Source organism: Triticum aestivum, chromosome 4D (genome assembly GCF_018294505.1).
Source record: "Triticum aestivum cultivar Chinese Spring chromosome 4D, IWGSC CS RefSeq v2.1, whole genome shotgun sequence".
Lineage (NCBI taxonomy): Eukaryota > Viridiplantae > Streptophyta > Magnoliopsida > Poales > Poaceae > Triticum > Triticum aestivum.
In genome coordinates this window covers 335,447,496-335,474,965 of record NC_057805.1, presented here as the reverse complement: position 1 = coordinate 335,474,965, position 27,470 = coordinate 335,447,496, and the positions used below count along the sequence as shown (strand labels likewise).

Here is a 27,470-nt window from a genome sequence, read left to right as displayed (position 1 = left end):
ACGCGGCCTTTTGCTTTGGATCTCTCTTTCTGTAGCTTTGCTTTCTAGATCTGGATTTAAGTTGAAGCCGAAGTTTTATTCATGCGCGCGGGGGGTGCCTTTTCTCGTTTGAGCAATTTCTTGCTTTCTGGATCTCGTTTTGTCTGGGACTCATGTCCATTGCCTTCCCCTCACGAGCTCCTCGCGAGCTGGACCGCACGAAGCACACGCTCGCCGAGCGCGCGCCAGCGCTGCGGCTCGTGCTCACCTCTTGTGGGGCCCCTTCAGACGGGGCGATAAGCTCCGCAGGATTCTCAGAAACTCGTCGCTTCACGACCCAGCTCGAAGCTGGCACCGACTAAGGTAAACCACGACGAAAACTCGCCCCCGGATTCACGAGTTCACGAGGACGCATACTCACATCGCATAGGAAAGAAAAAACTGCAATTTGCTTACATGAGGGGCTGCCCCTCTCAAAATGCTCTTACAAGTTTTCCAAGGGCCACGCCCGAGTTTTGTGTGCAGGATGAAACGACAGGAGAACATGGGGTCAGCCAGAAATGTCACTCGCTACATCACCCACGGACGCGTCACTCGCGTCATCATCGTCTTCGTCGGCATCGTCGCCGCCGTCGGCGACGCCCCCATCGCCGTCGTTAACCACGTCGCCTTCGTCTGCGACGACCACCACTGCGTCATCCTCCGAAGTGAAGGCCCTAACCAACGCGTCCACATTGTCCTCAACCCAATGCGCCAGGTCGCCCCGGATGGCCGTGGGTACTGGGGCGATGGCGGCGTCGAAATCAAAGTCAGGGTTGACATTCCGAAGGTGGTTGAAGACACGGGAGAAAGCGCGCCCAAGTAGGCCACGACCCCTCTCCTCCACAAGCTGACGAGCCCTGTCAGATCGGGCCTCCAGGCGCGTCACCACCTCAGTGAAGAAGGTCAGATGGCTGGCATAGTCATTCGAGTGAGGGGCCGGAGCATTCTCGTCGCAGATGTAACCCAGGGTGGTGTTGGCCCTGTTCCAGAGGTCTTGAAGCATAGGAGCATGCTCGCGCTCCAGCGTCCGACGTTGGAGCACTTCCTCCCTGTTTCGCCGTGCGATGGCCTCGGCGTCATCAACCCGTTCCCGGAGAGAAAGCAGCTCGGCGCGGGCGGAGGCCAAGTCCGCCTGCGCCGTAACCAGGGCGGCGGCCGTGGCCTCCGCACGCCTCTTGGCCTCATCCAACCTGGGCTTGAGGGCAGCAGCCCTGCCCGCATCCTCCGCACCCGCGAGCTTCAGCTTCAAGGCGTACTTACCCTCCAGGTCTGCACGAACCTCGGCCACCCGGCGGTCGACCTCCTCCTCAACTCTGGCCTCGCGAGCCGCGACGGCATCTTCCGCTTGAGCAACTTGACGCTCCCTTGTCTCTAGTTGCTCGAGCTCGAGGCTGTGCTCCACAACTTTCAGAGCCAACGCCTCATCACGCTTCCGGACCTCCTCTTCCTCCGCGGGCCTCCCCCTCAGCGATGCAAGAGCGGCCCTGCGCGCCTCCACCTGCTGCTCAAGGGACGCGCTCCAGGCCTGGAGCTCCCACATGCGCTCCTCCGCAGCCTCGCGAGCCTCTTCCAAGGCTCGCGAGCGGGCTTCATGGGCGGTCTTGAGGGACGCCTCGGCCTTCGCATTCTCAAGGTCGCGCTGATAGTGACCGAGGTTGATGGCCACCCTCAGCTTGCGCCGCTCCTCCACCAGCCGGAGACCTTCAGCCTCGAGGCGCGAGTCGACACCAGCGAGCTCTTCACCAAGTCGACTCATCACGCCCATCGCCTCCTGGAAGAGCTCGTGACGAACTACGCTCCTCCCGCGCTCGAGCTCGAACGCTCGGCCCACCTCGTCCTCCACCTCGGGGGCTGTGGGCGGGGCGCAAAGTGGCGCGCCACCTCCCGGCAGGGGGCTGGGGGCTGACGCCGCACCTGACGTCAGCCCGTCCTCGCGAGGAGCCCAAGCCGATCGGGGCTCGCTGCTTGAAGAGGAACCGAAGATCGAAGCCAACCAGCTGTTGTCCATGAGAAAAGGAGGAGTCTTGGGCACGCCCGCCAAGCTCCACGCCAGACCATGGGGGAGGGGTGGCCAAGCCGCAGGCTCAGCGCACCACGAAGGCGGAGACGCTCCCCCAACCGACCCTGCTCCAGGGGCGGCGGGCAGACCAGGAATGCTCAAGGCTGATGGGGGAGTTGATGAAGGAGGAGGCCGCTTCTCAGAAGACGCAACAGCTTTAACGGAAGGAGCCCTGAAGGACAGACGTCAGGATAAGAAGACCACACGCAAGAAGCCATGGCAATAAGATACTTACGCGTCAATGGCAATGTACTTTCGTCGCTTCAACGGCCCGAATATATTGCTGCCGCTGGGGGATCCCTTCCTCTTACGGAGCTCCTCGAAGTCCACACAAAGACGACCGAAGCGCTGGACGTGACGGCTGGTGCGCGGCAGGGCCGAAGAAGAGCTGAGAGGGATGGCTTCAGGGGTGCCCGGTTGCGGCGAACAGCCGAGCGCCATCTCACCACAACCTCCAGAGGCTCCTAGAGCCTTGGCCTCGGGAGCCACATGCCGCGTCTCCTCAATGACCGACGCCTCAGGAGGGGGGTCGCAGGCCCCCGAGGACGACGCCGCAGGATCACCACTCGGCATGTGCTCCTCAGCACCCGAGTCACCGGCCCCCGTCGGAGCTCGCCCTCCCGCACCTTCACCTGGGGCGAGCTCGGCACCGGCGGCGAAGAAGGGAACCACGACGACGGGGTTCTCGCGGGACCCCACCAGGCCGATTGGGCGCAGCCCCCACTCGTCAAAGGAAGGCATGCTCGCGGTAAATGCAGCTTTGTTCTCGCAGCGGTACAACAGGCAGCTATTCCTGGGCATCTCATCCGGCAGAGAGACACCCGATAGGACTATGAGCACCGTTTGCCGCGTCGCAAGAGGAAGCCCCTTCTCCTGAAACCTCATGTGGTCCTGGCTGCGGAGCAAGTCCCACATCGGGCGGGAGTGGCGCTGAAGTGGAGCGACTCGACGCTTGACGAACTCCTTCACCACCATGGGCGCAATCACGCCGAGGTCCTTCAACCACCTCAGCCTGGCCCAGACGGGGGCAAGGCGGGGCCTCGTGAGCTTCTGATGGCACCAGCCGGAGTTTGGGACAGCAGGCCTCGCCGGAACTTGGAGCAGAGGGTTGAGCACGCCGGCGTCAACAAACACCCATCGTATGCGGAACTCGCTCGTGGATGAGGGAAGCTCGAAGTCAATCCCCGCGCCTGCAGTCACGGCCACGGCCTGGAAGCCCACGCACCCCGAGCTCTGCCGGGGACCGGTCAGATGCAATGAGAAGAAATGGCGGAGGAGGGACACGGAAGGAGCGATGCCCACCATGGCCTCGTACAAGAAGGCGAAGACGGCAAGAAGGGTCACAAATTGAGGGTCAAGATGAAGCATGTGGATCTGATAATGCTCGAGCACCGCGTTGAAGAAGGCGGAGAAGGGAGGAATCAAGCCAGCCCAGAGGGCATCAATGAAGATCGGGACCTCAGTGGCTACCCGATCCATGCGAGTGCGAGACGCGAGCCAAGCCACCGTCTTTCCCTACTCATTGAAGCTGGAGGCAAGCATGGGGCGCACCTTGTCCATGGCCTCGTCGTTGAGCACCCGAGGCCGGCCGAGCGCAGGCTCAAAGGGCGGAGGCGCAGTTGGCAAAGACAGAGGTTTCTTCCCCTTTTCAGCCTGTTTCGGTGCCATGGCGATGAAGCAGGCGGGGCGCAAGTCAGATTGGAAGGGCAAAGCAGGGCCTTGAGGAAGCAGGGAGATTAGAGGAGTCGGGCGTGGGCGAAGAAAGAATAACTATGTGAGAGGCGGGGGCCGCATAGCCAGGTGGATTCAAGGGCAGCATGGGGAAGCGGAGACGCCCACGTCCAATCAACCGCCACGCGTCAACCGCGGCCGCAGGCTTTTGGGGCCCGCGGTGCTCCGTACTTGACCCTTGGCTTCGCCGTGAAGCCAAGCCCGAGCGCACCTTGGGCCGGGGGGCTACTGTCGGCGTTCTGGTAACGAGGGTCCCCAGACTTTCCTGCCTGCGGCCCACGGCGTGGCTAAGTCAGTGGGCCGTACGGCCCGTCTTCATCAACAAGGCATCCAAGACCCTCGTGAGGGGCCAAGCCTCGCGAGGGGGACGGCGCAAGACCTCCTCAGGAGTGGCCTAGTCAGGCAGGCTCACGAGGAGCGGAGATATCAAGGCGGGGCAAACCTCACGAAGCTCTCGTGACGTGAGCCATGACGATCGTCGCCAGGCGGGCACCAGGCGGGCGCCAGCGCACGTAGCGTCCTTGTTTCCTCTTTGGTGCTAAGGAGGCCGGCGCAGGCGAGGAGTACCGAGGCATCAGGCAAAGGTTGCCATATCGGTGCAACGAGACCAAGACCAGAAGGATGGCAAGACGGAGATCATCGTGGAGCCCAAGACGGCGTCACCACCAGTCTTTTGCAGACGAAGACCACTTTTGTCAGGATAGCTTGTACTAGCTGTCCCCCTTCAAATTTGCCCATCGTTTTTGGCTCCCTTCCCGCTCAATATTTGGGAAGAGGACCAGGGCCTATATAAGTAGAGCTAGCCACCACAGTGGGGGCGATCGAGCAGTTCATCCAGCTCTCACCCACACAAGTTAGCCAAGCACAAGAACACCTCAACCTCAGGAGGTTGTTCTTCCCTTTGTACTGTTCTTCATCAGCCCAAGAGGCAGTCCACCACCACCACACTGGAGTAGGGTATTACACCACAACGGTGGCCTGAACCAGTATAAATCTCGTGTCTTTCTGTGTTGCGAGTTCGTCGAGTCCGTCCGCGAGATCTTAGCGAGCTAGGGCGTAGATCGGTAGGAGGGAAAGACTTCGCGCGCACCCCAGTGTTCGAACCTTAAGGGTTTGCCGGAACCCCACATCCGACAAACATTCTCCTGGTAAATTCGATAACCCACGGCTATGTAGGTAGGCAACCATGGGTATCCTTAGTTTCAATGTTTGATGCTTCGAATGATGGTGAGAAATGTCGAGTAAACATTGTTTCATTGCTTCCAATATAAAGAGCTTCCAAATGTATGCATCCGCGGTTGGCGGAAATTTTTGGGTTCATTTTTCAAAATTTCATTCTTCCACCAAACACTAATATATAATGCACCATTTGCACTATTTTTTAGCTTCATACCTCTATAAAAATGGAAGCATGACCGTACCAAATATATGCATCGAGGGTTGTTTGTTAGAATTATTGTTAAAAGGCTTGTTTTTTAGTATACATTCCCTGGAACCCCTTTTTCCATAATTGCTAGTGTGTTCTCAGTTCGGTCTTATTTTGGTTAGAGCAACCCTCTAGTCGATGGATTTTGTATTCATTAGGTAGAAAACAAATTCCTATTAATTGTATCAAGGTTAGGTCACTGTGGGAGCAAATTCATCGATAAACGGAAACAGGTTTAATTCTACATTACGTTGGACTAAAATGGCTTTGATGCCCAAACAAAGTCACGGGAAACTCATGGAAGCAAATTTAAATAACAAAGGAATCAAGATATGCCTTATATGGAAGCAAACAGCCTAACCTGAAAACCAGGATTCAAGATTTGCTTCCTAATCTTAACGAAACAAGCAGCCTGATGTGAAAATTAACAACAATTTCTCACAGGATTGACGGAGGTAGTTATTATGAAGAGATCTGCTTGCTTGATCTGGAGAACCATCAAACGAGGAGAGACGCTAGAGTTACGGAAGCAGTTACTCCCTCCATTTTTTTTAGCCTGCATATAACATTTGGTCAAAGTCAAACTACACAAAATTTGACTAAATTTATACTAAAAAATATCAACATCTACAATACTAAAGCTATATGGTATGAAAATTCATTCCATGGTGCATCTAATAATATTGATTTCATACTGTGATTGTTGATATTTTTTCTTATAAAGTTAGTCAAACTTTACAAAGTTTGACTTTGACCAAATCTTTTATGCTGATAAAAAGGAACGCAAGGAGTACGAAACAACAATAAATTAGCAACGGAACCCCTATCCCTGGCGTGGCCTAGGTGCCAAAGCAGACGTACGACCTGCTTCCATCCGACGGTCTATGACTGGTCTGATAGATGCAAACCATCAATAGTCTGATGCCTATATGCGCCCAATATCTATTCGCTGGGAAGTTTTCACATATTGCTGTCGCAAATATCTGAAATCTGCGAGAGACTTTACTAACGACAGGGTGGTACATTTGGTGAAGAAGAAGGCAACTTGTGCATGGAGAAAGCTTGCAAACTGTACCATATGCTGTTATTTCTATTCAGGTTCTAGCTTCAAACTATGTGTGTGCTCTGAATAAAATGGTGAAGACTAGAAAAAGCCAATTGGTGCAAAGCTACAGAGGGATTTGTGACAATGAACGTAGAAGCGGCTTTTGATGTGAACAATGGAGGAGGAGTTAATGGTGCATGTACCAGGAATGATAGGGGACATTTTATTGCTGCGAGTTGCTACCCAGTTGTTGTTGTGGATGCAGCGATGGCAGAGGCCCAAGCATGTCTTAACCGAATTCATCTAGCTAATCAAGTGGGGTGTGAAAAACTCATGATCCAATCTGATTGCCTTGAAGTGATATCAACATTGAAGAATGGAGGATTTACAGCATCGGCCGCAACTCCTAGAATGGAGGATTTGCTCGTTCTGACCTAGAGATGCAAACCTTGTAGCCCATACCTTGGCTAAGGATGGTAGGCTGGACAGTTTAGTTTGGGTAGATGATCCTCGTAGCTCTATAATGCCTTTGATAATTCATGATGTAAGTTTGATTTAAGCAGTAAAGGAGCCATGATGGCAGTTTTTTTTAAAGAGTCTACCCACAACTCAAGAAAAGAAAAAGTAAGGACGCGACTAATGTCCGGCCGACAGGAAATTAGCAACAGATCTGCACGAATCAATCTTCACCTCCACCTCGCTCCATGCATGCAGTGCAAACTCCCTCACATGCGTATATAGACTCCTCCTATTGTATAATAGTTGCATGCAAAAACAGAAAAGCTGATGTCATCAAAGATTTCATCTAAAAATATATATTCAAAATGTTGTGTAGCTCAAACCGTCGCTCCGATTGAAAAACTGTTTTCACATAAAAGTTTCGTCACGACGAAACCTTTGAAAGTAGATCCCATGTTGGTATGTTTCGACGACTTTTTTTCAGGTCAAAAGTTATCAGACCTAGGCTAAATAAGTTATCATGTTTGTGGTACGTCAGTTACCATCCCATTTTCATAGAAATTACTGGGGCATAAAAATAGCTCCTTCAACATTCTCTTCACATGCAAATGCACTAGAGCACATGCAAGTTGATGTCAATGTAGATTCTCACTATTTCGAAATTGTAAATTGTTTTATAACTCAAACTATCGTTTCTGATTGAAAATCGTTTTCACATAAAAGAACCTGTCGTGGCGAGAACTTCGAAGCTAGATCTCATGTTGGCATGTTTTGATCACTTTTTTGTTCAAAAGTTATCAGTTATGTCATATGTATATTAACATGTTTTTAATGCAGAAGTGACTGGGGAAGTGTTTTCACTGTCTTCTTTCCCCCGGATCAATGTTACCATGCTATTTGTACCTAAATTATTAGGTCCGCGATGCATATATTACCGTGCTATTTGCATAGAAGTAAATGGGGGTATTTCTCAACAACTTTTTATTCGGGTCTAAATTTACCACGATGTTTGTACCTAAGTTATCAGGTCTGCGATGTGTGAGTTACCATGCTATTCACACAAAAAGTTATCGGGGAGTGTATTTCACCAACAACCCTCCCTGCACCCCTCACCATCGTCGCCAAAGTTACCAAGACTGGGGTACATAAGTTATCAGGTCTACGATATGTGACTGATCATGCTATTCACACAAAAAGTTATCGGGGGTATATTTCATGAACCACCCCGCCCCACCCGATCGTCAAATTTACCAAGACCAGGGTACATAAGTTATCAGGTCAACATGTGTGAGTTACCGTGCAATTCGCATAAAACTTACCGGGGGTATATTTCAGTACCCCTTCTCGCCAAAGTTACCAGGACCGGGGTGCATAAGTTATCGCGTCTCTTCACATCGAAGTTACTGGGGGGTATTTCATCAACCCCTCCCCCTCCCCCCCCCCCCCCTCCCCAAAAGTTATCAGGACCGGGGTGCATAAATTATCGGGTCTCTGATGTCTGAGTTACCATGTTGTGCACGCCAGAGTAACTGGGGATATTTCATCAACACCCCTTCTCCCAAAGTTACCAGGATCGGAGTACATAAGTTTATCAGGTATGTGATGTGTGAGTTATCATGATATTCACACAAAAGTGACCCGGGATATTTCATCAACACCTCCCTCCCGATCGCCAAAGTAATCAGTACCGAGTACATAAGTTATCAGGTATGTGATTTGTTTACCATGCTATACACACACAAAATAACCAGCGGTAACCACCCCCCCCCCCCCCCCCCCGCCCCGCGCAAAAATTACCATGGTGTCATCAACTCGAGACGAGTTGGAAAAATAATCTACTTAAGTGTGGAAAAGATCGGACATTGCATTCACTTTTGTGCAAACGTAGAAAAGGAGACAGGTTAAAAAGCCTATTTGCTTTCATTTTTACAAAAAAAAGAACGTAGGTGAGGTGGTTCGCTAGTGTGCGGATGTGTTGCAGATTTCCTGCCGACTGGAAATTAGCATTCTCGAAAAAGTACTCCTACACCATCTACCCGTTCGTTTGCCACAAAGACATCAAATCAGCTCACGCTTAATCATTTTCTTAAAAAAACAAAAACGCACGCTTAATAGCTCATCATCGATCGGGGTTCAGCGAATACCAATAACAAGTTCAAACGAAAATGTGATGCCCTAAATATGCTTAAATGCCGTCCCAATGTAAAGATATGTAACCTCTAGTTAAATAAATGATCAACAGCCCCACCCCAGCTCCGACGTCGAAGAGGAAGAGCCTCCGCCGTAGTAGTATGCCGGGTCGGCGAGCAGGTCGGCGATGAGCTGGTCCACGCCCATCTTCTTGTCGCTGTCCAGCATCGCGTCGATGAACGCTGACGCTGCGCTATCGTCCCCGCCCCCGCCGACACCATCGGCTGCAGTACTGTCAGTGTCGCCATACGCGTGTGCTCCGCCACCAGCGACCGCGGCCTCCTGGTACTGACCAAGAACGACCTGCGGCGCCGCCTCGAGGGCCGCGGCGTCGTCCGCGAGGAAGTCGCTCCACTTGAGCTGGTGCTCCGGGGACGCCGCCGCCCCTGGCGCGTCGGGGTCGAGGAGCGTGATGACCTGCTGCTGCTGCTGGTTCAGGACTGTGTGGTATTTGACGTCGTCGTGCAGCGGCTGGAGCCCCGGCGCCGCCGGTGGGTTCACGGGGAGGTAGGAGGAGGAGGAGGCACCCGCGGCGCTCGGTGGCGGGCGGATGGCGAGGGTGCCGATGCTCTGCATGAGATCGGCGATGGGGCGGTGGGTGATGGGGTCGATGCCCCGCTGCCTCAGCTTCTTGCTCAGCTTGGTGTTCCAGTAGTTCTTGACGTCGTTGTCCGTCCGCCCCGGCAGCTGGTTCGCGATCAGAGACCACCTGCATGCACCCAACACGTACACGCACTTTCACGTTACGCTCAGTGTGGAGTATTTTCTGTCAAACACTATCAATTTAAGACAGCTATTCAGATATGTTCTTCACCGAATTTTCAGCTTTTCACTACATTCTACCAGGAAACAGAATATATATATTCAGAAGAACCGTACGTAGACACGAGACTGGTCACTGGACTAAACTACATTTCTTTCTATTTTTGAACGAACGACTGAAGTAAATTCTTGAATAGAAGTAGGACGTGATTTCCGGTATATGAGCAATTGTCTGATACACCAACGTGAGATATTCAGAACTTCCATAAATCTATAAGATCTGAACGCTAGAGTATATGGATGCAAGGTTTATAGCAGGAATGATGACAGAAACAGCAGTCGGTCCATAGCAAAGTTTCGCATTCACCGAAAACTTGATGACAAAATCGAGAAAGTAACTGATGGCAGAAACATGCATGTACTACACAGAGAGACGCACCTGCTTCCCAGCATGGCATGGAGGGTGACGATGAGCTCCTCCTCCTCCTGCGTGAAGTTCTCGTGCTTGAGGTTGGGCCTCAGGTAGTTGGTGTACCTCAGCCTGCAGCTCTTCCCGCACCGCTTCAGCCCTGCAGCACGCACGCATCCATGATGCAACACACATCAGCCAGAAACCATGCAAGACCAACACCATTTCCATGACGGACGTCGATCCGGCCGGCCGGGGGGAGGGTTCCGACCTGCCCTCTGGGGAACAGAGGTCCAGTTGCCGGTGCCATGGTTGGAGGTGTAGGCGAGCAGCTTGGCGTCCTCCTCCGCCGTCCACGGCCCCTTCTTCACGTTGGCCTTGTCGCAGCACGGCGGCCGCCCCATCCCGGCCGGCGCCACCCTCCTTCCCCTCCCCTTCTACAAGCAGCCAAACGGTGATAGATATATAGCTCGAGAACCCCCGCACTGCACCAACCTCCGGTGCGGTGCCCCCCGACGAGATCGCACTGCAGGGTGGCACCGGTGTACATATAGGGGCCGGGGCGCTCCGGCGAGAGAGAGAGGGGCACTGCACGGCAACAACATGTCCAGATGGTGGAGGGGCACGCGACGGAAGCATGACCTCCCCCCTCCTCATTTAACAAGTGATGGCATGCATGGGTTAGTGACGATCCGATGGAAACGCTTCTTTAACCCTAGTTTATGGCACGCCTGCAACTGTTTCCCTCCGGCAAATCAACCGCTTAATCAGGGAGGGATCAAATATTCAGATGCGGGTTGGTGGGTTAATCCGATCTAATCTAATCAAACGCTGTGTGTGAGGGTGGAGGGGCCGGGGGCTGTTTCAAATATTTTCACGAGTTGGACATGATGATTTTCACGACATCAGCGCCGCGGAATCGGTTTTCACCTGGGAGCTGGCGATGCGATCATATCGCAGGCGCCTCTGCTCATCGCTTTTGTACGATCGTATTGACAGTTGCGTTGGCGCCGGAGATGTGATGCTTGACAGTTGCAGTATTACGAGGAGAAAATGCATGCTGTCTCAGCGTCTCGTGTTGGTTTCAGAGAAGAAGGGAGAAGAAGCACCGAGCATTTTGTGGTTTGGCGTGTAACGTTTTGTACTACTGAGTCAGTAAGCCACTTGGGAAGATACGAAGTTAAATCCAGGAAAAGAAACAGCATCTCTCGTGCGGTACTTGTCTTATGCTTCCAACGCTGAGCACCGAGCAATGCCGCTTGACACACACTCTAGACTCCCAAAGCAGCATCTCTCCTGTGGATACACATGGCACCAGCAATACGAGCATCAGATGCAGCACACAGAGTTGCACTTCCCATCCCCGGGACACGTGAAGACCGACCGACCCCGACGCCCAGTTCCCATGGAGTAAAGTACTACTACTACAGTTTGGACGCTCTCCGTCCCAGGCATTCCCACCGACAACCCCTGCGATCCACCGGCCACCGCGCCGTGGGCACGTCGCTGCCTCCGGGCCCCGGCCGGAAATTCTACGTGCACAAAATCGAGAAGCGGAAAAACAAAAGCGCAGCCCACAAAGCGACCTTAAAATATCGCGGCAACGGCCGGCCAATCACCGCGCGCCAGGCTACGCGGATCGAGGCCAAGCACGCGAGGGGCCGCCATGGTGGCCATCTCCACAGGACGCGTGTCCGCCAGCCGCCTATATATCCCTCCTGCGGCACGGCTCCTGGAAGATAATACTAGTACTATCTGATCTGTTCCTGCCTTTCCTGCAGTGGTAGCGCACACACTTTGGTGAGCTTAGTTCGTTCGTGATGGAGGACTCGGTGGGCGAGGCGGAGAGGAGGGAGCAGGAGGAGACCATGGCGCAGGGGAAGAAGCGCGGGCGAGAGGAAGAGCAGGAGGCCGGCGCTGGTCGTGTGGTGGAGGGGAAGGCGGAGGTGGCGGTGGCTGAGGAGGGTGGGTTTCTCAGCAGCATGGCGTCCAAGATCGGCGTGGCCATGTCGGGTGCTACTAACGGCAGCGGCGGCGCTGAGGACACCGGCGAAGGCAATGGCAACGGCAACGGGAGCGCGCTTGCTGTCTCTGACGGCGACGAGGAGAAGGCGGCCGGCAATGGCATCTTCCACAAGCTCCTGTCCAGCTCGTCTCCTTCCCCACCGGTCACAGGTAAGTTACTGCGCTTTTAATCTTTGTCGCCCACTCTCTGAAACTTTACTGTAATTGACAGTCTTCCGTGGAACAGAGGAAGAGAGAAGGGGAGGGAAAGACGAGGACGAAGGCGGCGAGCAGGCCGGGATACTAAGCGCCATGGCTTCCAAGATTGGCATGGCCATGTCCGGCAATGGGACTCACGGCGGCAGCGGGGAAGATGTTGATCACAGTAAAGGTGAGGGTGAGGACAAGGAGGAGATGGGAGGCGACGAGCCGAACGGCGGTGGGATCGTTAAGCAGATCATGTCCAACCTCCCCACATCAGGTGCACTGCCAATCTGCTATTTTCAGTTCCACCATATCCTCGTGTGTCGCCTCGATTGTTTCAGCTGACAGGATTTGTTCTTCTCTGTTTTTTTTGCCTCACTGCAGACACTCGGGGGCCCGATGCTGAGGAGGCCTCCCTGCTCATCTCCATCATCGACGACTAGACTAGCAGTAGATAGATTTGGCACTTGTTATTCCTGGGTGTAGTTTTACATCGCCCAGCGTGCCCCCTTCCTTGATGCTGATGTTGTAACACATGTTTGCACCTTGATAAGTGTTCTGGCCTGTAACCGCATTGACTGAGAACTGGTCCTCCTCGCTTATTATAGTTGCTACTCCTTGGAACGTGAACATGTGGTGGAAAGAAGTGAAATAAGAATTATAATATGGAAAAACCAAGAAATTATATTTTTTTAGAAAAGAAGGATTACCAAGAAAATGAGATGAGCCTACTAAACCGGAAAGGAGGAAATATAATAATGCTATTATTACTTTGTCAGCCTACTAGGCTACAAGACCGGACAGGTTTGAAGTCACTGCTGTGGTATGCAAACTGTAAGCACAAGTAAAAAGTCAAATAGAGTCCTCTGAAACCATTCCAAACAATGGACAACAGACACAGATACAAGACACATATGTTAAAGCGACTTCTCTGAAGCAAAGATATAAGATATACCGCTGCTAGTGACGGCACAGATGAAAACAGATGTTTTAATTTGCATTTGAACTACATATTTCCCTTACCGCAGTGCTGTCCCCAAAATCGTGTCGTCATGGCATTTGGCAGAGCAAAATCCTGGGAGGAAGAAATGCAGCTAGCTACGAGATAGCATAAGTCAAAATGCGTATACCACATGCCATGACATCAAACAGGCTACAGACTGGAGAAACAATGTAGCTACTCAGTGCGATGGATAGGTCACACCATCTCTGAGTACAGACATGCCAACGACTGAATATTGCAAAATAAACCAAAAGTTGTTCGGCCAATGCTGAATCCTGCTAATGCTTGCTAGAAAGACAGCATCACTCAATTTATAGGATGCAACGTTTCCATCACCGATCAGTTATATCGCTCCATGAACTTCTCAATCGCCACAGAGAAGGCACCAAAACCCACACACCCGATACATGTAGCTTGAGGGCCACCTGCAAGAAAAATACCAATTCCATTAGGTATGAAATCTCAAATTGAACTGCATAACGAATAACAGCATAAGAACTTGCTAGTGGTTCTAAAGTGCTTTGCTAATTGTAATCCATGGTTCTCTTGTCCTCATTATTATGATTTACTGCTACATTAGCTGAATCAGAAGTAACAAAAAAATGTTTCAAGATATGCAATCACAACTTTGGCTAAGCAGTAAAGAATCAAGGGGTAGACAAGGTAAGTGGTCAAAACACCATAACAGACTGCTGACCTGGCACACCTACTATATGATGAGTATCTCTAAATTCCCAAATACAGACAGACATACAGCATTGGTTAAACTATCTGAAATCTCATATCAGAGAATTTGGGACACAAACTGCTGGCCTGGCACACTGACTACATGATAAGTACGACTGCCCTTCAACTTGCCCTAGTAGAACCAAACTACTTTTAGAGTGAGGTTACTTCCTTTCATACATCCAAAAATGAATGTCGGCCCATCCACCCCAAGCAAACCTAAAACATCTCTAACAATTGCAGATAGGGAAATTCTCTTGGGAGCATAAATTGATCCATGGTAAAACTTAATGTGGTTCTCATCAACAGTTGGCACAAAAAAAACATACCTTTTGCAGCTAAAGCTCCTCCTGTGACACAGCCAGCTACTGCTGAATTGGTAATGTCATGCTTTGCCCGAGCCTGCCAGGACATGACGATTCAAAGTGTCCAAATAAGTAAAATTTTTTTACAGAAATGCTCATAAATGGAAGAAGAAAAAATGTCACACTGCATCTACCTTTTCAACGACGCATTCAGCTGCAGAGAAAATCAAGCCCATTACTGCAAAGGTCTTAGCATGGCTCATACTTTTCCTACCCATCTGTTTTGCCTGGTAGACTATTTGTTGCCTTGCTGTCATCTCCTCTGCCATTATTGGATTTTCCAAAGCTCCAAAAAATAGTCCCATAAGTACACCAAGACCACCCCCTATTGAATGAAAGCAATGCAGTTAATAACAGCTGTGCATACTCCATAAGTCCATTTTATGAAACATTATGCACTTGTAAGTGGGCCCCATGTGGGATAAGCCAATAGCTGATACTCTAAGCTGTTTAGCTTGACGCCAAATGATTAACAAGCATAGAAGCACAAGTCATCAGGCAACAACTTAACATGACTTAGTATAGGACGGAGTATCCAGCCACTGATTGTTGGCTGTTGTCTTAAGAATGCATGGTATCAATATCACTGATTCTATCCTCTAAACCATCAACAAACAAATCATTAAACAGGGCAAAATCAGAAAATAGATACTTTAACATCGCAGGCCTTTGCCATGTTCCAGATTCATGACAATGTCAGCAAGCTGTTGGAAAACTACATATATTGCCCAAGTGAAATGTTACTAGTACTCACACATGAACGCGCGCGCACACACACAATGTTATGGCATGCACTTATTTACAGTAACTATATACTGGGGGGGGGGGGGAAATGTTAGGTAGGAGCATTAGATCCAATGTTAAGTTTCTTCATTTGAAGCAGAAACCACAGAAACATGAAATGAATGGATCAGAGCAAACTTTTTTTACGAGACAACTGGAAGAACCAGACACGCTCTGACATATTTTATTAACTCTACAAAAACTGTACAATCAAGCATGCAAACAGGGGAAGGCACATACCCAATACTAAAAGGAATAACTGATAGCCGGAGGTGGGGGGAGGGTGGCAGAAGATGAAAAACTACTCCATTACATGACTGCTGGGTACACCAGGAGGTAAGATGGCAAACATCCAAGGCAGAGGTACCGCAAACCTTCCAAAGGTCAGATTGGTTGAAAATAAGGACAGGAAAGCGCACAACATCAGTGTTGACATGATCAAACACCAAGTCATTACCAGGATGGCCGCGATGTATGTCTATTGCATTATACTTCTTGCAGCACTGACATGAGAAGGATTCAGAGAGGCGCAGGCGCACCGCCAAACAGTAACCTTTCTAATGCAGTACAGAAATATTTTCAGACTATTTAACAAAAAATTTGAACCACTGTCAGACCAACCTTCAATAAACGTTGACCTTGCTATTTTCTGCAAATCACGTGGTATGCCTATGACACAATGCTTGTAGCTACAACTGAAAACGATTGTGCATTGTTAAGCAGCAACCTTTCTAATGCTCTGCGAAAACCCCTTTCAGACAACTTGAAACTTTATCCAACCACTTTCTGAATACTCTCAATCTTAAAGTCTTTGAAAGGTAATACTCGTATGTGTTAAGTACTGGAATTTAATTTGGTTGATTTCATGACCCCAACTTTACTTGACGAATCACTACAAAAACTTAGACCCCAACTCTCCAAGGCAAGTTCACTTGAAACAAAGGCATGACCCTCAAAAAATAAAACTGGAAACAAAGGCATCTCCATTATGCATTATCACACGCCATTTCACATGAAGGATCGTGGAAACGGGAGAAAAGAAGTTTTGTTTTATTGCCACCAAAGATTTTGAGCAGCTAGAGTAACTAACTAACAGTAGACAGTTCTACAAGTGAGTACAACGGAAACAAAACATGAACATATTTAAGTTCGTACGCGCAATTGCTCAAAATAAAATTAAGTTCATGTCTTCAGAACCAGCATCGTTTTATTTGTAACTATTCAGACAAACAGGTGAAGAACTAACCATCTAAAGAATGAACAACCACATCCATGTGACATGTCACACCATCCAGAAACTCTGATTGCATGACATTTGAACAAGATCATGGAGACATATTAAGTCAGCATTTTAGCATAATTCAATTACAGAGTTGTATAATGCGCCCCAGTAGTACAGACATGGATTTCTCCCAATACTCTGTAACTGAATGAATAGTATAGTAGTATTAAGAGATTTGAGTTGGAGGTGGTGAGTAGAGAAGCGTTACCCATGACACCGCTGAGGACGCTCCGGACGGCGCAGTTGTTCATCATCTCCTGCCCCTTGATCTCCTCCGGCGTTGGCAGCCGGAGCGGCTCCACCGGAGCCCTCTGGCCGGCCGCATCGCCGCCCGCCCCGGCCGCCGCCGCCGCCGCCGCCGATGGCTCCGGCGAAGCCATCTCACAGTCTGATCTCCCTCCCCCTCCCGGTAGCGCGACGGCGGAGCTAGCTGCGGCCCGTGGGGATCGCTGGAAAGGCAATGAGTGGGATTGGAGAAGAAGCCGAGCCGAGAAGTTCCTCAGGGCTCGCTACTTGTCCTCCTTCCCTTCGCTTTCTTTTCCTCCCCTCCAAGAAAAGAGGCGGCGTTAAGGGAAGGGGATCCGGTGGGGGTGCACTGGTGCGTGCCTCTTCCAGTCTTCCCACTCCCCGGAGCTCGCGTGAGGCGCACAAGCTCTGCTCCCCGCTACCCAAACAAGTAGGCGCATTCCCAAGAGTACGCTACCCGGTTCCAATACCCGTGCGGTGTGGCCGTGTGGGGGAGGACTGGACTGGAGAGCTGGAGACCCGAGATATCGGATCCATCGGATCGGCTCACTTGATATCCGATCCACCAAGAGAGTACAACAAGCGGCATTCTCTGACTGCCGCCCCCACCCCCACCCCCTACCCCCCGACCAAAACCCAAGCAAACCCTAGATCCGCCGCGGCCCCCTCCAACTCCGGCGACGCCCCCCACCCGGTAGGCGGAGAAGATGCCGAACCTCGAGTGCCGGATGTACGAGCCGCGGTTCCCGGAGGTGGACGCCGCGGTGATGATCCAGGTCAAGCACATCGCCGACATGGGCGCCTACGTCTCCCTCCTCGAGTACAACAACGTCGAGGGCATGATCCTCTTCTCCGAGCTCTCCCGCCGCCGCATCCGTTCCATCTCCTCACTCATCAAGGTCGGCCGCCAGGAGCCCGCCATCGTGCTCCGTGTCGACCGCGACAAGGGATACATCGACCTCTCCAAGCGCCGGGTCTCCGAGGAGGAGGCGCGGTCCTGCGAGGACAAGTACAACAAGTCCAAGCTCGTGCACTCCATCATGCGCCACGTTGCCGAGACCCTCGAGATCGACCTCGAGCCCATCTACCAGCGCATCGGCTGGCCGCTCTACCGCAAGTACGGCCACGCATTCGAGGCCTTCAAGCTCATAGTTGCTGACCCCGACGCCATCCTGGATGTGCTCACCTACGAGGAGAAGGAGACCGGCCCTGACGGCCAAGAGGTTACCCACCAATTTTCATGATTTTGGTTTAGTAATTCTGATGCATGCACTACGATGTCTTGACCTGATTAAATGCAATCACTAATAACTACGTCATGCTTAAATGATCTTGTCATGTGAATTTGTGCGTGTGTACTAGATGTCAGGTTCTCATTCTGTTGAATGGGCACCATAGAAAGGTTTGGTACTTGCGAGTGGTGGTCAAATGGACCAAATGAACTTTCTAGTCCAACTAATCATTGAATGTTGGAATGTACCAATAGATTAAATTTGTCTTGTCGAGTCTAGTTCTAAGGTCTAACGAACAGTTGAATGATATTTCAAGTGATGTGAATACTTTACCCCTGGGATGTGTTCTGATATTTACCATCGACATAATTAAATTTAGAGTTTTTGCCAGAAAATGAAAGTGATACTTAAATTTACTGGCAGGTGACTAAGGTGGTGCCTGCTGTCACCCCTGAGATTAAGGAGACCCTGGTCCAGAATATACGGAGGAGGATGACACCGCAGCCACTCAAGATCCGTGCTGACGTTGAGATGAAATGTTTCCAATTTGATGGGGTGCTCCATATTAAGGTGCTAGTTAACCCTGTTTCTGCCTTTAAGATTAAGATATAATTGAACACTTTGGGTTGCTTATTCTGAATTTGAAATTGCAGCAAGCCATGAGGAAAGCTGAAGCTGCTGGGAACACTAATTGTCCTGTGAAGATTAAGCTAGTTGCTCCTCCTCTTTATGTACTGACTACACAAACTCTCGACAAGGTTGGTGTTCTCTTCAGCCTCTTTCCATGATTCATGTTGGCTTTGAATCTAGGTATCCTGCTCGATTGATTAGTTGATCTGATTTTTATTTGGAAGGATGCTCCTAGTTTGACATAGATTCAGGATTTAACAATCACACTAAGCTTTAGCTCATTTTATATTTCTTGATTGATTAGATGCACAAATTTTCATTCTTTAGAAAGAAGCTTCTAATGTGTCAGAAGATTTAAGATTACGAGTTACTCCCTCTTTTCCGAAATATAAGGTGTATTACTTTTTCCAAAAGTCAACTTTTCTAAGTTTCACCAAGTTTATAGGAAAATATATCTACATCGAAAATGCTAAATAAATAAAATAATTGAAAATATATTTCATGACGAATCTTATGATAATGATTGGATTTTGGAAACATTGATACTTTTCTCCATAAACTTGGTCAAAGTTAAAGAAGCTTGACTTTAAAAAATGCATCTGATATTTTGGACCGGAGGGAGTACATTATTTGCTGGGTGGATCCTTTTATATCCCAACTATCAGGAATGCTGTTATAACGCTAACCTTGCTTCCAATGTGGCAACAGCTATTGCACCACATATCATGTTTTTTTCGAGAAAATGCAAAGGATCTTTGCATTTCATTGCGTTGAAAAGACGGGAACACCACATATCATGTTTGATAGTTTGTTGTCCATTATCTGTAGTTTGCTGTTTCTCATTGTCATCTAGAAATGGGGTTGATTGGCTACTCACCCAGAAGGATTTGTAATTGATAATTGCCGCGTCAAATTTCATTCTCTTCTGTGACCAAGGATGTTTTTTTTGGCTTGTTTTTAATAACATGTCTGTAGAATGATCTAAGTTAACGATTAGGTAACAGAGGTTATTGAACTATCTTGATTCTGTCTTTTTGTACAAGCACTCAAATGGTACAGTAAGTTGCTTTGGCCTTACAGCTGTATGATTTTTTAGACCCCACGTATCTGAATTCATTCTAATCTCAGTATTATGGTTTAGGGTTTTATGTATCAACTCTTCACAAATAACAATGAATCTTCTTTTGTATGTTTCTCCTTGGGATAGGACCAAGGCATCTCAGTTCTCACTGATGCAGTTAAAGCGTGCACAGCGGAGATTGAAAAACACAAGGGAAAGTTGGTAGTGAAAGAAGCACCTAGAGCTGTAAGTTTTCGGCGTCACCTAATAATTCTTCTACATCTCTTCTATATATCGTGTATATCTTTTGTATAAATGTATTAGCAAGGCTGTACCTCCTGGTTATTTTCAAAATAATATAGCTGTTCCAGTTCATGATTCATGAAGCTTAGTATTATTTGTATTTTGTAAACAGGTGAGTGAGAGGGAAGATAAGCTATTGAACGCCCAGTTGGATACCCTGGTTGAGCAAAACGCGGAGGTTGCTGGTGATGATGACAGTGAAGATGAGGAAGATAAGGGAATGGGCGATATCGACCTCACAAATTCTGGCGTCCATGCGGACTGAGTCTACATTAGTCGATTTGGATGAGATTTGTTGTATAGCATCAGCCAAGATCCTAAATTATCCTATTTAAAAGCTCTTTGAATTCGCTGGTAGTGTCATCTTGGATGTTCATCGGCCAGTGCTGGGCTTTACTTTGATTGAGCAGCACCTGTTTTTTTTTTTCTCTTTGGAGTTTTGTTTTCTAAACAAGTGTTTTTGATGCCCAGTCTTGGCATGCCTATTATGATGTTAGTGTATCATGTGCATCTAGTAAGCATCATCTTGCATTAATGACTAATTTCGATTTCTTCATTTTTGTAAATGGTGAATAAGTACACCCCTTCTCTTCAATCTTCTGCACCAAGACCCACCTCCAAGCCCACATTCTTTTTTGTTAAATTTGGGAGCTACCAAAATTGTTTCCTGATTTTAGCACAAGCATAGATATCACTCGTAGTTCAAACTCACCCAAATGAAGATATGTTTCAAGTTCGCTAGTTAAACAAAGTTCCAATAGATTGAATATCTTTTTGTAGCCATGTTATTTTATAGAAAGGCTACGTTTAAAATTTCCTTTGATTTGGAGTCGTTTGAGGCTGACACGATTAAATATGAGGGCACTATAGCCGATAAAGAATAAAACATTTTGCATTTAAATTTGATAATTGTGCTAGCCCTCTCCCATAAGCAGTTCATCTAGCCCACCACAACCATCTTACCCCGCTGCTATAAATAGCCACCCCTCACTGTCAATTTTGGGTAAAACCTAGGACAAATGCAAGAAACTCTAATCCTAGCCGCAACCCACCCCACAGATCTAACTACCTCAAGTTGTCGGGATCTGGATCCATCCTCAGAGCAGAGGCAAGACACTGGATTGTGGTGACAAGGAAAACCTAGATGGCGGCGCTGGAAACCCTAGATCGCCTCCGCGTCACTAGATAGAACCCACGGGACGAATGTGTATCATGAGATTTTCATCTCATACAGCTCCATGGTCAATTTTTCGAAGGGATCCTTAGCGCGTATGTGTTATGTTGTTTTGATCTACCACGTATGCTTTTTCAGCGACAAAAAAAACTTGATTGCACGGTAACATCAGTAAAAAGCATCCGTTATCGACTTCGGCCCCTACCTTATCATAGTGTGTTTGTGCCGGGGCATCTGACCAGAGATAATGCACTGCTTGCTTTTGAGTGTCTACACTTTCTTCAACATGAGAAAAATCCGGACAACAGTTTCTGTGCATACAAGTTTGACCTCTCAAAGGCATATGATAGGGTGGGCGATGGAGAAGTTGGGCTTCTCTCATCAGTGGGTATAATGGATAATGACATGTCTAACCTCGGTGAGCTATTCAATAAAATTTAATGGAGCCATCTTGGATTCGTTTGCACCGATGCGAGGGCTTCAACAAGGTGACCCCCTATCCCCCTTTTTGTCCCCATTCATTGTTGATGGGTTGTCTGCGCTGCTGAGACATGGAGTGGAGACACAAGCTTCCCAACCAATCAAAATCTATAGTCGTGCACCAGGAATATCACATCTATTGTTCGATGGCACCCTTCTGTTCTTCAAAAGCTAATGCTGACCAACCTTTTTATGTGAAGAATGATTCACAGATACGCGAGGGCCACGAGCCAGCTCATAAACCGACAAAAGTGCTCTATTCAGTTTGATGATACTTGCCCCTTGGTGATGCAGGCGGTGGTCAGACAGGAATTGCAGGTACAAAAATCTAAGTTAGGCAAGTACCTTGGATTGCCAACACCAGATGGTCGTATGCACAAGGGGAAATTCCAGATGTTGCATGCGAGTTTGACCAGAAGAATAATGGCATGGGGTGACACTCTCTCGCAGCTAGGGAAGGAGACTTTGATAAAATCCGTCCTGCAGGCAATTTCCACTTATATTATGGGAGTGTTCAATTTGTCGTGTTCGGTTTGCGAGGACCCCACGCGCTTAGTGAGGAACTTTTGGTGGGGTTCAAAGCACGGGCAACGGAAGACACACTGGCGAGCATGGGAGAAAATAATTGAACTAAAGGGCAACGGGGGACTTGGCTTTCGTGACTTCCGCATCTTCAACCAAGCCTTGTTCGCTCGTCAAGCCTTTCAGCTACTCACTAGACTGGATTCCTTATGCTCTAAGGCATTGAAAGCAAAAAATTATCCTAACGGGTCCCTTGAGGATACGGTTTTTTCAGGTAATGCATCCCCAACATGGCACGCGATCCAGCATGGCCTCGAGCCGCTCAAGCAGAGGCTCGTGTGGCGGGTGGGCAACGGCGAGAGTATCCGCATATGGCGGGATCCCTGGATCCCGCGACCCATGTCCTATAGGCCAATCACGGTGCGTGGCACATGCCGGCTCCGACGAGTGTCAGAACTCCTCGACAACAACGGGCGGTGGTGGGTGGATCTTCTTCAACAATTCTTCACCAACCCGGATGGGGAAGACATCTTGTCAATAAAAAAAAAAGCATCCGTTATGGAGGAAAGAGCAAACCAAAAAATAGCATGCGTACACCACATTGCACAGACACGTGTCTTTTTTTTTTGAGGGACACACTTGTGTCTTTGGAAGAAAGCCCAGGATAAAGCTAGCTGGCCCGGGCCTGGGCTACTACTGCACAACACAACCCCGGCTTTCCTTCCGGCAGGCAGTCCCGCCGTTGTCTCCTCCGCCTCCGCGCCTCCGCCGTCTTTGCCAAGCGCAGCCCACACGTCGCGGCGGACGCCACTTCTCCCATGGATGCGGACTGGACATGGGCGTGCCGGGCGTGGGAGAAGTGGACCGCGAAGCACGTCGGATCTTCCGGTCTGCCGTCCCCTTCCTTCCCCTCCCGCTTCGCTCCTCTTTCTGCTATCCCGTGTGGACTAATCCCCATCCTCTTGCAGTTGCAGGGATGCCGGTCAAGGCGGCGCTGCTGCTCAATTACGACCCGACCGGACCATCTCGCCTCCTCCCCATCGTGTAAGCATCGTCCCCAACCACGATAACTCGGGAAATTATATGGGGATCTCCTCGGTCATAACCACCGTTACCCATTGCAAGTTGTGGGGGCTGTATAATCTTCAGTACTGGCAGTTGCACTGGAGAATAGCGTTAATGATTTTTTCCATGCGGCCGTCCATGTTTCAGATGGAAGCTGCTCGGTTATTTTGTTAGTTACTCCCTCCGCTTATATTATGGGACTGAGGGAGTAGTTAGTCAGCATGTTACATGACTTTGTTCGATCTGAAACTGGCACCGTATATTGGTTGATGAATGCAGCAAATTTCGTAGTTTAATGTCGTCATTATTTCCATCCATAGCTGCCGCAAGATACATTGGATAAACTAATATGCAAAATCCTGTTCATAAGATGCATGATGTTCTATTCGAATGATTGAAACTTCGTAATAAGTTGGCTGTGTGCATCAATGAATGCAGACACTGGGGAGATCCCCTTTTCGAATAAATAAACATATTATGATACATGAATGTTCAAGTTTTAGAAGTTTAAAGTCACAATCTTTTTTAACTGTCCAGAGCAGAGGAAGAGGGAACAAAATTTACTGCTGTTGATCTGCAACCGTTCATTAACTTCTTTAGGAGGAACAATCTGCAGACGGAATTCTTTTCTATTGGACCAAACCAATGTGAGTCTCCCGCATTATGAGTCTAAACTTTCCTCATTTAGGTACGGATAATTCGACCAAGTTAACTTTATTATCTGCAGCAATATTTTGATTGCAAATTGTACATTCTTAGATTTGGTCACTTCAATCCACGAGCACTGGTTTTGTGCTCGTTGTGTTAACACAACACAGCCAGGGGGTGAAGGAGTTATAGTTATGCAGATTGGGGCTTACTTGTTAGTTTCTATGTACGTATCCCCATGTTGAACTTTTAATTTACAGAAATCAGTTATCAAGTTTCCTCTTAAGCCTTCTTTAGTATACATCTTGGACCGTCAGAATTAATTTAATTCGCATTGGTTCTTAATGCATAGGTATGATGGTTCTGTTGGTTCGGCTTCACAGGCAATGGTGGCTGTTGATCAGTTTGCATGGCACTTCAACCGGAGAACACATTAACTTCTTGTGGTGTAGACTCATGGACTTACAGTGTAGTGTATAACCTGACATGCTGCTTAATGTTACTGTTGTATTGTGATCCGTAGGTATGTAGTGCATAACTAAGATTCTCTTAAATGCAGTTGAATTCAATCATATAATCTTTGCATAGTAATTTAAGATCAGTTTCTATGTATCCAATTGCTTGCTTAGATTTTGGGAACTTCATGTATGAACTTCACACTAGTTGAGCAGTATGTGTAACTATTATAAGATTTCACAATGATAAAATGGTGAAACTGTTAATTTTTTAATTAGAAATGGTAAATCAAAGCGGCCTTTTGAAGTTCTTTAGTAGGGGTGTTGTGCTTCAAATATATTTGATATCCAATTTGATATAAGCTAAACATTTTGGATATTCATTGTTGTAGTACCATGTTTGACATGTTGGAGTTATATATATATAGCCATGTAACCTTTCGTATTTACCCTATTGTATAAGGGGTTTCGTGCATATATTCCACACCTGTACATGTATATATACTGGTCTATGGCCACCTGGAAATACAAGTTGCATATTCCTAACATGATATTAGAGCTAGGTCAATTTTTGGCACGCTGCAACTCCTGTTGTTGATCCACCTCGCGCCATTACCCTCGTCTGTGGCCGCCGCTGCTCTCCGTGCCTGCTCCTCTCCCCCTGTAGGTCAACACCAGGACGTGTTGTTCTTTTGTGGCCGCCAGTTCCTTCTTGTTGCCAATCGCTGCTGTCCTCGCCGGATCTCAGCCGCCGCCCTCGCTCCGATATGCATCAACGCCCGTGGTGGCTCTCTGCCTGAATCACGATCCAGTGGGAGGATCCAGCCGCCACGTCCTGCCCACGATCCAGCCGACCGGTTCCGCTCGTGACCCATCCGCCAGGTCCCGCCCACGATCCAGCCGCCAGGTCCCGTCGCTGCTGTAGCCGGGTCCCAACTGCCCTCGATCCAGCCGCCAGGTCCTGATCGAGACTCCTGATCGTCGGCCACCTCTGATTCCTTCGGCCTGATCCCGCCGCTGCTGCAGATTGAGGCTCCTGATTGTCTGTCTAAAAAAAACAGGCGTGATGTCTCTGTCCTCCGGCTATGTTGCTGTTCCTCGCTGTCCGATGATTTTTTATGGTACCAACTACATTGAGTTTGTCGGTTTCATGCGCATTCACATGCGTGGCCTTCGTCTCTGGGGCGTTCTTTCTGGCGAGGTCCCCAGTCCGCCGTGTCCAGTTCCTCCTGTGACTCCTACTCCACCGACGCCACCGGTTCTTGCTGCTGACGCTGATCAGGCTGCGAAGGATGTTGCTAAGCTGGCTGATGACGCTGTCGTTCTTGCTTATGATGAGCAGGTTTAGACCTATGAGGACGCACTTCAGACTTATCATGCAACTCTGTCTGCTTACACTCAGTGGCTTGATGATGATGCTCGTGCCGCAGCTGTTCTCACTGCTAGTGTTCTGCCTCAGTTTGCCTCTGAGTTTCTCGGCCTCTCTGCTGTATTTGAGATGTGGACTCGGCTTCGTCAGCACTATAAGCCCTCTGGTGATGCCTTATACATGTCTGTGGTTCGTCAGGAGCATGCTCTTCAGCAGGGTGACTCCACTGTTGATGAGTTCTATGCATAGAGTTCTGCTATCTGGCGTCAGCTTGATTCTCTCCGCACTGCTGGTTGTCGTACTTGTCAGTGTTGCCAGGCTGTGCGGGCTGATTTGGAGTTTCATCGTGTCTACAGGTTCTTGTCTCGACTCCGTAAGGAGTTTGAGCCCCGGCGCGCTCAGTTGTTTGCTCGTGGTCGTATCTCCCTCATGGAGGCGCTTTCTAAGATCCGTGCTGAGGAGACTCGCCTCCGTGGCGTTGGTTTACTTGAGGTTCCCTCTGTGCTCGCTACTCGAGTTCCTGCTATGCCTGCTGCACCGACTCCTTCCCACTCGAGTGCTCCGCCGCTCTTGCCTACTCCTACGGGCGGCCTGGGTCGGTCTCGTCCTCATTGCGGCTACTGCAAGATGGATGGTCATGTTGAGTCTCGGTGCTTCCAGAAGAAGAAACACCTGCGTAAGGCGCGATCATCAGCTTCAGGGACTTCTTCTACTTCGACATCTTCAGCCACCGCCTTGACTGAGCAGGATATTTTGTGACTTAAGCGTCTGCTTGCCGCTTCAGGTTCTCCTTTGACGGGTACTGCAGGTTCTGTGACTGATGCTTCCCGCACTGAGCAACCACCCTCTACACAGTCAGGTACATCCTCGTGGTTTCTGGACTCCGGAGCTTCTTTTCATATGTCTTCTCATTCTTCAAATTTGTCCTCTCTTAAATTGCTTGATTTTCCTCTTCATGTACTCACTGCTGATGGTACTCCTCTTTCTATTGCTAGTCGAGGCAATCTTACCACACCTTCTTACTCTGTTCCTGATGTTGCTCATGTTCCTCGACTTACCATGAATCTTTTTTCTGCCGGTTAACTTACTGATTCTGGTTGTCGCGTCATCCTTGACGTTGACTCTTGTTCTATTCAGGATCGTCAAACGCACACTTTGGTTGGGGCTGGCCCTTGCCGCCATGACTCTCAGGGTCTTTGGGAGCTAGACTGGCTTCATGTTCCTTCCGCTACCACCACTATCGCGAGTCCATCCGCTTCTGTCGCTTCAGCTATTGGCTCCTTCCAGCAGTGGCATCATCGACTTGGTCATCTTTGTGGGTCTCGCTTGTCGTCATTAGTTCGTCGAGGTCTTCTGGGGTCTGTCTCAGGAGATGTCTTTTTAGAGTGTCAGGGCTGTAGACTAGGAAAACAGATTCAGTTACCTTACCCTACTAGTGAGTCGGTGTCTCAGCCTCCTTTTGATTTAGTCCATTCTGATGTATGGGGTCCGGCTCCCTTCGCTTCGAAAGGGGGCCATCGATACTATATTATTTTCATAGATGATTTCTCTCGTTACACTTGGCTTTATTTCATGACTTCTCGCAGTGAGGTTCTTTCCATCTATAAGCGTTTTGCTGCCATGGTTCACACTCAGTTCTCTTCGCCTATTCGTGTGTTCCATGCTGACTCCGCTGGCGAGTATATTTCCAAGATGTTGCGTGGTGTTCTTGCTGAGCAGGGCACTCTTCCTCGGTTCTCTTGTCCTGGTGCTCGTGCTCAGAATGGCGTGACTGAGCGAAAGCATCGCCACCTTCTTGAGACGGTTCGTGCGTTGAT

The 27,470-nt window shown here is 49.1% G+C and overlaps 5 protein-coding genes across 6 annotated transcripts; 3 read left to right on the top strand and 2 right to left on the bottom strand.

The window, feature by feature from the left end:
• Positions 1-8,806: 8,806 nt before the first annotated feature.
• LOC123099991 (myb-related protein Zm38) lies at positions 8,807-10,639 on the bottom strand. The gene is made up of 3 exons (XM_044521997.1): positions 10,374-10,639; positions 10,133-10,262; positions 8,807-9,640 (listed from the first exon to the last, which is right to left on the bottom strand). Exons 1-3 carry the CDS (start codon positions 10,504-10,506, stop codon positions 8,977-8,979), a joined length of 927 nt encoding a protein of 308 aa, XP_044377932.1. The 5' UTR covers positions 10,507-10,639; the 3' UTR covers positions 8,807-8,976.
• A 1,196-nt stretch (positions 10,640-11,835) lies between these two features.
• LOC123097747 (hyphally-regulated protein) lies at positions 11,836-12,892 on the top strand. The gene is made up of 3 exons (XM_044519569.1): positions 11,836-12,277; positions 12,354-12,587; positions 12,695-12,892. The coding sequence occupies exons 1-3, from the start codon at positions 11,923-11,925 to the stop codon at positions 12,751-12,753; spliced, it is 648 nt and encodes a 215-aa protein (XP_044375504.1). The 5' UTR covers positions 11,836-11,922; the 3' UTR covers positions 12,754-12,892.
• A 496-nt stretch (positions 12,893-13,388) lies between these two features.
• Positions 13,389-17,089, bottom strand: LOC123097748 (mitochondrial import inner membrane translocase subunit TIM22-4). Its single transcript, XM_044519570.1, has 4 exons — positions 16,678-17,089; positions 14,539-14,729; positions 14,369-14,441; positions 13,389-13,738 (listed from the first exon to the last, which is right to left on the bottom strand). Exons 1-4 carry the CDS (start codon positions 16,847-16,849, stop codon positions 13,653-13,655), a joined length of 522 nt encoding a protein of 173 aa, XP_044375505.1. The 5' UTR covers positions 16,850-17,089; the 3' UTR covers positions 13,389-13,652.
• Positions 17,090-17,300: 211 nt separating this feature from the next.
• Positions 17,301-20,496, top strand: LOC123097746 (eukaryotic translation initiation factor 2 subunit alpha homolog). Its single transcript, XM_044519568.1, has 5 exons — positions 17,301-17,938; positions 18,371-18,517; positions 18,601-18,705; positions 19,785-19,883; positions 20,053-20,496. Exons 1-5 carry the CDS (start codon positions 17,423-17,425, stop codon positions 20,203-20,205), a joined length of 1,020 nt encoding a protein of 339 aa, XP_044375503.1. The 5' UTR covers positions 17,301-17,422; the 3' UTR covers positions 20,206-20,496.
• A 2,279-nt stretch (positions 20,497-22,775) lies between these two features.
• LOC123097745 (uncharacterized) lies at positions 22,776-24,401 on the top strand. 2 transcript variants are annotated; one of them, XM_044519566.1, is made up of 5 exons: positions 22,776-23,004; positions 23,085-23,160; positions 23,719-23,828; positions 23,941-24,055; positions 24,182-24,401. In XM_044519566.1, the coding sequence occupies exons 1-5, from the start codon at positions 22,935-22,937 to the stop codon at positions 24,264-24,266; spliced, it is 456 nt and encodes a 151-aa protein (XP_044375501.1). In that variant the 5' UTR covers positions 22,776-22,934; the 3' UTR covers positions 24,267-24,401. The 2 variants fall into 2 exon arrangements, with proteins under 2 accessions (XP_044375501.1, XP_044375502.1); XM_044519567.1 differs by lacking the exon at positions 23,941-24,055.
• Positions 24,402-27,470: the final 3,069 nt, after the last annotated feature.